Source organism: Panthera onca, chromosome A2 (assembly GCF_046562875.1).
Source record: "Panthera onca isolate mPanOnc1 chromosome A2, mPanOnc1 haplotype 2, whole genome shotgun sequence".
Lineage (NCBI taxonomy): Eukaryota > Metazoa > Chordata > Mammalia > Carnivora > Felidae > Panthera > Panthera onca.
In genome coordinates, this window is record NC_138340.1 from 126,723,063 (window position 1) to 126,737,605 (window position 14,543).

The 14,543-nt window shown below is 40.1% G+C and overlaps 1 protein-coding gene across 3 annotated transcripts in view; it reads right to left on the minus strand.

The window, feature by feature from the left end:
- Nucleotides 1-14,543, minus strand: part of AOAH (acyloxyacyl hydrolase) — a 167,599-nt gene that overhangs the window by 118,819 nt on the left and 34,237 nt on the right. For all 3 annotated transcript variants that reach the window (XM_060632886.3, XM_060632887.3, XM_060632884.3), the window contains exon 5: nucleotides 7,400-7,499. In XM_060632886.3, coding sequence (XP_060488869.1) covers nucleotides 7,400-7,499 — 100 coding nt within the window. The remainder of the gene's footprint in view (nucleotides 1-7,399; nucleotides 7,500-14,543) is intronic.

Genomic DNA, 14,543 nt, shown 5'->3' on the forward strand with positions numbered 1-14,543 from the left:
ATAACTCCACAACCGACAATTTGCTTGAATATTGATTTCTCCTCTGTAAAATTAGGATAATAAAATAAGCCTGCAGCTGTGTGGAAGGACTTTAGATGCTATATGACAAGTGCCTAGGCCAGCTTTTGTTATGTGTGTCGCTATTTAAATTGTGTTTGCCATTTCCTTTTATTTTTCAGCCCCTAATGTGTGTCTGTCACACAATGGGGGCTTAGTAAAGGTATATTGCAAGAATAGAAGAATGACTGTGTATGCCTAAAAACCTATCAATTTCACCCAAGTCCCTTTTGACCCTAGTACCATTTCTGATTTCAGTTGTCAAAGATATGATTGTCTTCTGGGCACAAATATGGGTTTATTAAGGAAGGTAGTCTGCAAAACTTTATTAACTCTTCCAGAGTATTGAGGTAGTACACACACAAGAATGCCCTGAAATTGTAGGTTACTCTTTCCCTGGAATATATGTTCCTTTCACAAGTAACATTTGATTGTCTAATAGTTTGCCAAGTCACAGTTAAAGAGCAGCCATCACTCAAGAAGGAACTTTCTTTAACCTGAAACTGATGATCACAAAAATGGCTTCTTTATTATTTAATATTTTGTTTTCCCCTAAGCTTGGACATGTGAGAAAACACTCATATTATACAAAGTTATGATGGAGAACAGAGGAAGAGCAAATATAAGCTGGAGAGGTTGGCCAGACAACCAAATAGGAAGAGAACCTTAGTTATTTCTATTTAGTTTAGGCTTTGAGATATTAATTTGCTAGAATTGTCCATGACAGTAGCCATGGAGGCTCCAATGTAGTGATGATGACAGAGGAAATAATTTTTTTCCCTTGTTTCCTTGTTTTTCCTTTTTTTCCTATTAAACTGAGAGTGCTGAATTTATTTTTAAATTCTGTAAACATACTCCTCCCCCCAAAAAGGCAAGTCATAATTATAATGTTGAGAGGATAAAGGCAGACTTTAGAGACTTGGGTCTTATAAAACAGAGATGGAGTAGAGAAATTTACCTAAATACACACACACACACACACACACACACACACACACACACACACCACCATATTGGACAAAATGGGACTCACTCAAAAAGTTTGGGGAAGATTAGATAACACATTTAGAAGCACAGTGTGAGTTCACAGAGCTAACTAAGCTCATCATTATGAACAGAAGGGCACTGTTGATTGTACCGAGTGAAATTTAGTGATTCATGAATCTTAGAAAATGTTCAACTTCCTATCCATTTGTAATCTTTCCTAAGCCTTATTACCTGAGATTTTCAATTAAAAGAGACACCAGATGTTTTATTCTACACTTAATGTTTAAAAAATTAAAGTAAGTTCCTGGGATCAGCTTTATTTCTCAGTTGAACAACAAGAATTTGTCATGTGACACTTTCTCATAAAAAGAGTGCAAACTTCCTCCTCCTCAAACCCTTTTATGTCAGCTTCATGGTAATTTGGGTCCCAAGGAAGCATGAATTCTCTGTCTATGCATACACCCACACACACTCAGCATTGGAGAGCTCTGGTTCCAGCAGCAATCAGACTCATCCTGGAAAAGCCATTTCAAAGTCGGGATTGCTTTCCTAAGGCAATGGTTCTCCCTCACAGTGGTTTATTTTATTATTTTTTTAAATAATTTTTAACTTTTATTTATTTTTGAGAGAAAGAGTGTGTGGCTGCGTGCCCATGTGGGGAAGGGACAGAGAGAGAGAGAGGGAGACAGAATCTGAAGCAGGCTCTGCACTATCAGTTGAAAACCCTACATGGGGCTTGAAGTCATGAACCGTGAGATCATGACCTGAGTCGAAGCTGGATAATCAACCAACTGAGCCACCCAGGTGCCCCTAAAATAATTTTTAAAATTGGTTTTAATATGGTGTCTGCATTAGAATCACCATTTGTGCAAGATGAGACAGGGAGATGAAGACAAATGAGAAATAACTGGGAAGTTTTTCGTGGCTCAAAGATGACATCATTGATAGATGTCATCATTGATAGACTTAAAAAAAAAGATCATAATTGTATTTCATGTTTAACCCCAAATAAACTTTATGTAGTGCTTATTTGAAACAATATTTTATTTTTACATTGGAGTATGTTTAAGGTATGTGTTAGCGTATTTACATTTTACTTATATTTATGAATTTTTGTATTTGAAATGTATTAAATACTCCGATTTACTGATTTCAAGTACTTAAAATATATTATGTGAAATAAATAGCAAAGTATCCTGAAATTTTACTCCATATCTGAATGACTCTTCAGTTTGGCATCAGCAGACCTTCCTATCTGCCCCTTGTCTACATTTCCAGCCTCCCTCCCCCATCCCTCTCCCAGGGATAAATATGTCTATCTATGTTTCCTTTCCCAAATAGAGCTCGATCTGGCTACCTCTCTTCCTTTGCTTGAGACCCCTTGTCCTACCTGTGGTGTTTACATTGAACAAGCACAACTGGTAGAATAGAATCTTAAAGCAAATTTATTCTTGACTCCCCCTCCCACTGCCTCACAGAACTTTAAATGGGTTGAAGGCCCTGGGGAAATAAAGAGAATCTATCTCCACTAGAGCACACACTCTGAATATAATTCTCTTTTAATGTAGATCAAAGTGATGTGAAGTAGGTCTTGAGTATGCCTTTGAGATATCTGTGAATGTAGCATGTCCCTGCAGCTCAGGGGTGGTTAGGAAGGGCGTCTGCTGCATGATGTAGGGTGTGCCTTGAGGATCTCAGTGTTAGGGGACCTAGGAGCGAACAGCATAAAGCCGAGGAGGAGGCTCCACTCTTGACCCAATGGGTGCACTCTAACACTGATCTAACAAAGATGATTCAAGGTACACATGAAGGAACTACGTTCAATTTTCAGTGTCCAATTCCTGCTTATGAACACACACACATACACACACATACACATTCCAGCAGCAGGCAATGCCTTGTTTTGTATGCAAATGTAAAGGAGCATATAAATAATCCCCTCAAAGTAGGTAACACAAAACCATCTGGGTGGTCTTTACCATGCAGTCTGCGATTTTCTTCTTTCTGTTCCTTTCCTATCCTTGTCTTGTCCTCCTTTCCACCTCCCCTCACCTCCCCCACCCCCGCCCCAATCCTGGTGCCAGCTGAACACTATAGATTGTTTCTTGCTCAGTTAATCATGGATGGTGTTTGTCATTTTGAGAACACAGTAGATAAAGGTATGAGCCGTGGCTAAAGGATTGGCAAAAACTGGGCTTGGAATGTCAACTGCACTGTAGATGATGAATAGGCAGTTTGCTGAGATCCCTAAATGTGATTCCACTTTTACTTTTGATCCTACCAACATCAGACTCCATTGCTCTGCACTGCTAGGTTCTGCCATGCCAGCTCCTTGGAGCAGAAAGGCCTCCTTCTTCCCTCCACCCTGCAGCATGCATTTCACAGGGGCAATGGCTCCTGTCACTTCATTTGTATTTTACCAGAATCGGAAACACATGCAAAGCAGGTTACAAGCAGAGTCTTGCTTGTGAGGAATTACTGGCCCAGGAGCAGTGGTTCAATTAAAAGTAACTATACCCCAGGAGTAGCAGTGAGGCCTAGAGCACCATGGGGAAGAACTTGGGCTTTCAAGACAAACAGGCCCAGGGCTGAATCCTGTCACTTATTAGCTGTGTAATCTGTGTAATTATTGTCACTTATTAGCTGTGTAATCTGTTAATTTCTCCTGGTCTCAATTTCCTTATCTGTAAAATAGACCCCTACCCCGCAAGAGCACTGTTGAATGAGATCACACGCGTCAAGGTCAGTGCTGATGGATTATCCAGATACCAGGCATGTGCCTTGCACAATGGAGACAGCAAAGACGGGCAAGATGCAGAACTGCCACCTCCACACGCTTACATCTGAGTGAAGAAATCTATGTAAACTTCATATTTTAATATCTCTGGGCCTTCCTTTCCTCCTCTATAACATGCAGACAACAATAATACCTACTCATAAGATTAAATGATTAATATATGCAAAGCATGTAGGGCAATATTGGCACGTTGTAGTATTTGAAAAGGAATTTAGGATGACGGTGGAGAACAGAGTTAAATTTTGTGGAGAGGGTTAGGAATCATTCTACAGAGAAGTTGACAGAGACATGAGCTTGCAGGACGGGCCTGGTCAGCTGAGTGGAAGGGATGATTGAGAACAAGGGTGCAGAGGTAGGAAGGTTAAGGTGAGCACAAGAGAGAGCCAGTCACTCCATCTTGACTGCAGCAGGGGGTCCACAAGGATAATAGTGGAAGTCCAGGAAGGCTTTTGGAGAATTCTGAAATGCTAGGTGAAAATGTGTACCTAATTGTGTAGGCAATACTGAGATCATAAGCTGGGGGAAATAATATGATCAGAGATAGGCTCTGGGAAAATTACTGTGTCCATGAAGTAAGGGAAAGCAGAATTTCCGTCCGGGGTGCAAACGAGAAGCTAGTGGCACTTTGTTTATTCATTCAACAAATATTTCTTTGTTATGTGTGAGGCACCATCCTAGGTGTTGGGCTTACTGTGGGGAGCAAGGTGGAGTCTGTCCATGTGGAGGTTATATCCTAGTGGGAGAGATGGATAGACAGGCAATCACCCGGGTATATCATTTAAAACAAGGCAGGTTCAGTGGAGGGACCTACAAGAGCTTTGACAAGAGGGGTATGTAAAATGAGTCAGGGATTGACTCCCTGAAGAAGCAACATATAAGGTGAGATTTGAGGGATGGGAAGTCCATCAAGGTGAAAGATGAGGGAGAAGGAGAAAATGCTTCCCACGTAAAGTCATTGAGTTGGAGTGACAAGATCAAATTTATCTCATAGAAAGGCCTTTCTGGCCTTGGTGTGGAAAATTTTTTGGAAAGCAGGCAAGAGCAGAATTTGGTTGGACTAACTAGGAAGCTAGAGCAGGAATGACATCCAAGGATGATTGTGAGACACCTTCATGCAGGAATACCATTACACACCCAAAACACGATGAACCTTGCAAACAAAAGAAGCCAGACACAGAAGAACATACTCTATGATTCCATTTATATGACATTGAAGAACAGAACTTTATATGAATGAACTAATATGTGGTGAGAGATTTTAGAACAGTGGCTACTTTGGGGGTGAGTATTGACTGGGAGAGTCGTGATGGAGGCTTCTGGCAGCAGGCTGGAAATCATTTGCATCTTTAGTAGGTAGGTAATTCTACCCACTAATTCACACCTGCTTTGTAGGTGTAATTTGTGTGCCAAGGAAATGAAAAGAAGGACTGATATACACCATTAAAAATACACACTCAGAGTGTAATGTTAAGGAGGAAAAATTATATATATAACATTATCATAACTGAAAAAATCAATATAATAATATTATTTATTTACAAATTAAAAGGTAAACATACAACATTTTGATATTGGTTATTTCTGGTGGTGGGATTTCAGCTGATTGATGTGAAGAGACACCCCAAGAAGGATTTTCAGAAACGTAGCCAATTGTCAAGAGACTAAACCAACCACTGTCAGCAGGACAGGGATATGAATCCCAGTTCTAGTCTTTCCTAAGGGAGTGAGCTTCAGCAAATTACATAACCTCTTCAGCCTGGTTTCTGCAACTTTATAAAAGGGGTCATAATCAATACTGGTGCCTCTATCCCAGAACTGTTTGGGGGACTAAATAAAGTGAAGTGTAAACACAGTGCTACGTAGTGTAGTGAGTCCTCAGTAAATATTGCTATTAAAGAAATCTTGCAGGCAGAAGAGAGTGGAGCTGCCCACATTTGCATGGACTGCCCCTCTTCTCCAGGGCGCCTGTGGGGACGGGGATTTGAGGAGGACGGCAAAGTCCAGAACAGCGACTATGGAAACATCAAGCTGACCCAGGAGCATTCCCTGCTGGGGTGCAAGCTGAGCAGTTCTGGGGTGAAATACCCCCCACTCCATCTCAGCCAGCAAGGATGCTTAAAACACTCCCGAGTCAGGAATTGCAAAGGGTGTTGATGGGAAGACAAGGAAATGGTATTTCGAGGATAAACTCCATGGAGTACGAAAATAAAGAATGTCATTTTACATGGGATAGTTTAAAGTTGAACATTTTGTGACTATGTATAACTGTGGGTGTGATGTATATATAATGTGATGTTATTTAAGGAAATGACAAAAAACCCTTATCATTTGCCTTTGTACATAGAGACACGTTTCTCTGTGCATTATCCAATAGTGAATATTATGATACAATATTTACATGCTATTTGAATTCATGAAAAAAGATTTTTTTAATTAAAAGTGCCTATCTCTTCTAGAAACCAGTGGACTCCAAAGCTTCTCAGGTGGAATTAAGGGAAATTTAATTGGCACATAGTCAATGACTGAGGAAGCACATCATGGACACATGCTCCAGGTATTTGAATCTCTATCTTCCCTCTCAAGGAGACAAGCTTATGATAGTTAGGCAGCAACATCAGGTTCACTGGTTCAGGCCACAAAATATTAAACTGACTTTATTTCCTTGAGAATAAAAAGGAAATCACATACAAAACAGAAACCTACTGTGTAATACACAGAAAAACTACATTTCTGGGACAGGGGGCATAGAATTTTCTTTTATTTTATCATTTAATTTTATTTTTACAGGCAGCTTCTGAAAAATCAATACTTTGAGGTGGAACTGGATTTAATATTATGCTCTCATTCAGAATGTGAGCTGAGAATTGTGTCAACATTTGCAGCCCTGTCCGCCTGCATTTCAATTGAAAATTGTCCAACATGATATAACACACATGGGGGTTCTGAAGAGCTATCTCTGAATAATAATGATATTGATAATAATTATATTGGCTACCGCTTTTATCAACACTTTTTAATGTAGCAGGTATTGTGCTGAGCATTTTGGATGTATTAGCTCAACTGTTTCCCACAACAAACCTATGAGGGAGGTATTTTAGGCATTTTATTATACCCATGTTATGTGTGAGGACAATTAAGCTCAGACTAGGGTGACCAATGGCTCAGGTTTTCCCAGGATATGAGACTTCAGTGCTTAGCCCGGGAAAGTCCTGGGCAAACTGGATGAGTTGGTCTCTGTGAAAGTGATCTGCTTGATTTTTTAAATAGCAGAGATTTAAGGTCTCCTCTTCTTGGCTGGTTAGATTTCCCACCTACTGCCAGCTGAGCTCTAGATTACAGTCTATGATAGTTAAGTAGCCAAAACATTCTTTGGCAGCATGGGGTGAGGGTCTAGGTTGAAACTGGGGAATATTATTTCACACGATGTAATTGGAAATGTCGTCTTGTCTCTCTCTGTCCCCCAACCGTTGAGCCAGTGAAGCTGAACCTCCCTTTACAACATGTCCAAAGGGCTTGCAGGTTACTGTAATCTGACATTCAAAGTGAAAACCCACTTACCTTGGGAAGTGGGTAGAGATGACACAATGGTTGGCCAGGGTCCTGCTTACAAAACTTCAGGGTGTGACACACCACATCAGCATTCATATCTGTGCTAAGCCTGGAGGGAAATGGGACAAAACAAAGGCTATTTAAGATCTCTCAGGCATTTAGGAAATAGAACCTATTTCAAAGGAAGGTAAATCCCCAGAATGGATTCTAGCATGGTCTTTGAGTCCAGCCTGAAGTAGCTGCCAGATCAAAACGATTTCCTGCCACGTTGCTCTCTTTTCTGTTTGAAGTAAGGTCCTGGGGGTGGGAAGAGGGCATGGACAGCACTGAGCTGTGGTCATCCTCTCACATGGGCACTGTGATTCTTTTCAGGAGAAGCCACAAATAAAATTGGGAAAAGAAAAATGGATAGGCATATAATTTGATGGAAGGAATATTTTAAAGTTTGCTAGGTCTTATAGCAAAAAATCATTTATAATAAAGCCTTAACACCTAAAATTATTTTCTTAGGCATAATCCAAATCATCTGTTTCCCTTTATTTTATTTAAAAATTTTTTAATGTTTATTTATTTTTGAGAGAGAGAGAGAGACAGAGACAGAGTATGAGTGGGGGAGGGGCAGAGAGGGAGAGGGAGACACAGAATTTGAAGCAGGCTCCAGGTTCTGAGTTGTCAGCACAGCTCGAACCCATGAGCTGTAAGATCATGACCTGAGCCGCAGTCGGACGCTTAACTGACTGAGCCATCAGGTGCCCCAATCATCTGTTTCCCTTTAAAATAAATATATTTCTAGGGGTTCCTGGGTGGTTCAGTCAGTTAAGCATCTGACTTTGGTAATGTTGTGATCTCACAGTTCGTGGGTTTGAGCCCTGTGTTGGGAATCTCTGCTGTCAGCATGGAGCCCTCTTGGGATCTTCTATTTCCCTCTCTCTGTGCCCCTCCCTTGCTTATATGGGTGTGCTCTCTCTTTCTCTCTCTGCAAAATGGATAAATATTTAAAAAAATAATAAATTAAATATATTTCTTTACCTTATGGGAGAAAATACAATATGTTTGACTTTCCACACCCCAGGATGGTGTAAGGAAAGTGCTCTTTAAACATTTTGGTTTATGTCTAGTTTGAAGGTGCTAACACAAACCTTCCATATGCATTTAATACCTGGCACTCCCAAAATTCTTCTTACCAAGAAGAATGAGTACAATGTGCTGCTTCAAATGAAGGAACAAACAGAGTATGGATTTTTAGTAACTTTTCCCAGTAAATCATTGATTCAAACCCAACCCAACCAACCAAAACAACAAAAAGAATCCATAAACATACGTTGGTCATACCTAGAGACTAATCTCAGAAAAACAGTTCTTGATTTTAGAAGATACTTTTTGGGATTTCTTCCCAGCTCACATGATCATTTAACTGACCCCCTTCTTCCACAGGGGTAGGTTCCTAGCAACTATGTTGTACTTACTCCCTATGTCTTGGCCAGTTGATTGGACCTCATTTGATGACTGTTCAAGTAGGATCAGTCAGATTCTCTCCTATGGAAATTTGGAATTGGTATTAACAACTTCAAACTCATTCTGAGCTGTTCCCAGAATAACAGGAGCTATAGTAACTTGGGACTGTAATGTCATTTTCTGCCACATGGACTGAGAAGTTGGAAAGCTAATCTGTAGGATAGGATTCAGGGGTCAGAACCCAGTGTGTGCAGTGAGAAAGCCTGGGGAGAATGTGCCCCTGTATTCCTGGTGGCTTCCAAGTCCTGCTTCCATCCCTGTCTGAAGCCTGGTAAGATGGCTTCCCAAGCTTTTGTGAGTACCTGAGTTAAGAGGGAAAAAGAGAGTCATCTGTCTGGCTCCACGGTTCCTTGGTGAGAGGTAGAGGGGAAGGTAACTTAAAATATAAAAGGAGTTCACATCTTCTAAGTTGTGGGGCAAGCTGTATGTAGCAGATAAAGTTCATTAGCAAACTAATGTCTACCAAGGGTCAGTAAATCAGGAGAGGTGGCTGTTTTCACATATCTTTTCTCAACTTAATGGTTCATTTATTTAACTGATGACTGCTGTCTTTATGGGGGTTTGATATTTAGTGGACTCAAGAGGGTGATAAATAGGCTCTGCTTAACCTTTTTTTCCCTTTAAACCCTATAGCCGTCCCATCTGTGGTAATCCAGGACCACTAACTAATCATATGATATCCAAGACGTATTCTCTTTCTCTGCAAATAGAGCACAATTTCAAGTAAGTGAACTTGAATATGGGAGTGGAAATGAAAACCCCACAGACAGTGAGGTGGTCTCTACATTGAGGAATAGGAGAGGGGAACAGGCATATGGTGTTCTTCCCAGGGTCCTCTAAGATCAGATCTTTGTCATCAAAAGACTGAAAGTGAGAAGCATTCCTTTGGACAAGAATAGAAAATGCTGAGCCTCATAAATACAGACAAGTGTAAGACCATTAGAATGTGCAAGATGTAAGGAAGTGGCAAAATAGCACATGTGCTCTTTACCAATTGTGGGATAGAAAGCCTAGGCAACACATAAGATGTGAAATCCCTAGGAAATCTCCAAATTCAGAATATCCATTCCCACTCAACATTGTTTTCTTTTTCCCATAGTAGCAAAAAGACCAAAATGGTCACTTTTTAATTTACTTCCTTTTACTACCCTTACAGGTACAGAGGTGTGCAGGAATGAGGCATGTGGTGGGGGACTGGGGAGGAGGGAAGAGGCTTCAACACATTTGGCGGAGCTAATTAACAAGTCTAATTAAGATCATGGTAGAATGAAGTCAATGATGATGATCATCACCATAAATCAAAAGAAGGGAGCAAGGTCAGGGTTAATAGACAGAGTAACAGCCTATGGCAGGGAGTGAGGACAGGGACTTCCACACATGAAAGCTCTCAAATTTAGACCTTGACATCACTTTCAAAGAAAGTTTATATATTAACATATAGTCACAGAGATATATTCACAGCATTGAAAGAAGATCTTCCTTATGCAACTTAATACTTTTATCCCATTTCTGGACCACACGCACAGTGTACTATGAATTTATTCACTTCTATAAATCTTGTACGGTAGTCTCTCTCTTGCCTGTGGTTCTGCCTTCCATGGTTTCAGTAACTAGTAGTCAGCCATCGTCTGAAAGCAGATGATTCTTCTTCTAACATATCGTCAGAAGGTCAATAGCCACCTAACTTACCTCACAATGCCTACATCATTCATCTTCCTTTATCTCATCACGTGGGCATTTTATCATCTCTCATCATCACAAGAAGAAGGGTGAGTACAGTGCAATAAGATATTTAAGAGAGAGAGAGAGAGAGATACCACATTCACATAGCTTTTATTACAGTGTATTGTTTTGTTTTATTTTATTATTGTTGCTAATATTTTCCTGTGCTTAATTTATAAATTAAACTATATCACAAGTATGTATGTATAGGAAAAATAGTATATATAGTTCAGTACTATCTGGTTTCAGGCAACTACTTGGGGGGTCTTGGAATTTGCCCCCTCTGGATAATGGGGGACTGCTGTAATCATCTTGTGAAATGGCACTGATATTGCTTTGTGTTTGGGTGTCTAAAAACACATTAATTACATCTAAGGTGTACTATGTTATAAATTCTGTTTCACATTTTCTTCTAAAAAATGTTAGTAGTTTAGGCCCCCCATGATCTCTGAGACCTCCTAGTTTAGAATACAAGAGTTTATGATTTAGAGGAAAGTAGAAGTAAATCCCAGGAAGTAAGGTGAGATGAACAGAAGATAAGGATCAGGCTTGCTATGGCAACCAATGGCACAATGGAGGTCAAGACCAGGCAGAGGAAGACCCAGCACATGGCTAAGACTTAGCACTGGCTAGGATTGGCCTCTCCTGGAAGCAGCCCCTCCCTGTATGATCCAGGTTCTTGGGGGAATGCCTGAGTGCTCAGGTGACTCACTTCCCAACAACATCCTGTGGCTTGCCCATGGGTAGGAAATGTAATTGCTGAATAATTAGTCCATGAATCATTGATAATTGACTGGTGTGAAATAATGAGGAGGGATGCCTTCTGGGTTAGAAAACACATTTAATACTGGAAGCCTGAAATTGAGGTAAAACTAAACCATAAGATTGTCATTTTCAGCACTTATAACAACCCCAAACTGTATGTGATTGATTAAAAGAAGTTGTAATAAGAGCACACCATAAGAGGAGAAATGTCTATCAGCAAACACCTAACACAGGTACTGGAAAATTCCTTGCAAACAAAACTAATGGTAGACAGAACCATGAAGGGGGATCATTTATTATATCTGTCTTTCTTCAAATGGCCCACCCCTACTACTGAGAATTAGTTGTCTCGTGACTTTGAATCATCACAAAGGAAAAAAATGTCACCCTTCCCCACCACCTACTCAGAGAGTGGCCCTCTGTTTTGGTGACTTGCTGGGCCCATTCTTCTTTAACACCTTGTGTTAATTTGCTGTTATTTGAGGTGGGACTGTTGTTTGTACAGTTCAAATCTGTAGTACCTAGGACAGTGTCTTGTCTGTCCTCTCTCATCTTTGTCTTAAATGTCTCTTACACTTGCCACTCTGGCCAACTACAGAAGAGCAATGGGTTTCTTAATCAACCCAGGCAATGGCCCTTTCACTGCCAGCATGCTTGGTAGCTAATCTCTGGCTCCCCCTTTTGGATATCTGCATGCACTCTCCTCTTTAGCTTCTATGACTTTTTTCCATGTACCTCTCTGGTTCCATGATCTAGGCCCAACAGAACCTCCCCGCCAAGCTGACATTTCTGCCAGAGCACCAAACTCATAATAGGTATATAGGCAGATTCAATAAATAGGCTAAAAAGTTTTTCTTTTCCTGTTTTAATATGTTCAACCAATTTCTTTGGAGCTATCTAGTCATATCATCTGCAGTGATAATTTTGTTCTTTTAAAATAATTAGTTCAACAAACATTTATTGAAGGACCTCAATATATATTGAAGGCTCAAATATAGCACCAAGCCCTGAAGATACAAAGCCCTCTCCTTCTCCTCCTTCCCTCCCTTCCTTCCTTCTTTCCACATACTCAGTATTTTGCTAAGTATCTGGAGATACAGAGATGAATGAAACGCATCTCAGAAGGTTTTCAATCTAGTTAGCAACTCAGAAAAAGTAAATGGGGAATTAAATTACAAACAGATGTGGTAAGTGCTGTGCTAGGGGTTTGCACCGGATACCAGGAATGTGTGTGTGTGTGTATGTGTGTGTGCACATGCACGTGTGCATGCGTGCATGCGTGTGTGTGTGTGTGTGTGTGTGTGTGTGTGTGTGTGTTGATGGTGGTGGGAATATCATCTGTCTTATCCCACCCTAAGGGCTAAGGTCAGGCAAGCTTCCAGAGGAAGTGACCTTGGAACTGAGGTCTAAAGAAGTAGAATTTGTCTGGGGTAGAGGTTTTGAATGAATCAAGCATGGGGGAACGTCTTATGCAAAGGTCCTGAGGCAAAAACCTCTTGGTGTGTATGAGGAGTTACAAGTGGTTTGGAATGTGGTGTGCTGTGGAACAGCCAGGGGTAGTCTGAAGATGTCCTCAAGGACTGATTTATAAATAGCCTTGTGTATGTGGCTAAGGAATCCTGCAAATAGTGTGAAGACTGAAGAATTTTGTTAGTGCCATATTAGTTTGGCATTTAAAATATATTTGGCCAGCTAGAATGTGGATTATTGACTTGTGCCAATGGGCAAGTCTGGAGTCCAGTTAGGAGGCAGTAACAGGAATAGAAGTATGACCTAAAAAGAAATGGTCCCTGCCTTCCCAACACTTGCACTCAGCGGCTCATGAGAAATCATTTACCATAATAGCGTGAAATACATATTAATAGAGGCAGGTGCACAGCATGACCAAACACTTTGGACTTTATGATTTTAAGCTCCTTTTTTCTTTAAAATTCTGCAACTCTAGGCTACCTAGTTGTGGGGAATGGTGCCTCTGAGCCTATCTGTTTTGAGGCTAATGGCATATAAAAGAGGAACCACATAAGAATGTTCATTGTAACACTGTTCACAAGACAGAAAACCAATAAACAACTTAAAAACCCATCAATGGGAGAGTGAAGGAATAGATTCTTGTAGAGACACAATGGAATATTCTATACAGGCAGAGTGAGTGAATTATAGCAATGACACAACATTATGGATGAATCTTAGACATATAAACTCAAGTTGTAGGTCCCATAGACATGTAAACCCAAGTGGTAGGTCCCCTAGACATAGGAACTCAAGTGGTTAGTCCCGAAAGATTACATACAATGTGATACTGTCTTCATAAATTTAAGAAATGATTAAAACAAGGTATATTTTAAAGAAATATACATAAGTACATTAAAATTCTAATTATTTTATGTAATTATATATTACCATTAATTATAATTATTAATCATCAATACCTCAATTCATTGATATTTAATTAAGATTAATTTTCCATATTACATATTGATACATATTTCTTATATATTATTATACATAAATATACATAAATTTAACATATTAACATAACTCTGTGTGTGTGTGTGTGTGTGTGTGTGTGTGTGCGTGTGTGTGTGTGTGTAAACTATAGAAAAAAGAAAACAAGAGAAAGATGAGCATGGGATTTATTACTTGGGTAGAAAAAAGCATGAGAATGAATGAAAGAGGGACTGGGTGGTTAGAGTAAGTTATAACCTAGGTCCTAGATTTAGTTTTGGGTGGTAGGTTTAGATGCTAGTTACATTATTCAAAATAACTAAGTAACTAACTAAATAAAAAATATAAGAAAGTCATGTATGGATTCTTGTTGAGAAAATGTTATGAACAAGACGGGATAGGATTTATCTCATCCAGTGCCCTTGAGCTCAAAAAAGAAAGACAGAGAAGAGAAAGAGGGAAGCAGACATGTGATAACGGCACACGCAGGGGATCCTGAGAGGCAAGGGCTGGGGCTAGGGAAGTAGGGAGGGGCCAGGAAACCCATGAGGGAGGACAGAGGAGAAGAAGCTAAGATGATGTGGCCTTGGAACCCAGTTGGGATTGAAGGGAAAGACTAGTACACTTTGGGGAGCTCAGGGTAAGGGGCCAAATGCCTGGGTCTGGACAGTAGGATCTAGTCACTTGTTAGTAAAATTTCTTCTGG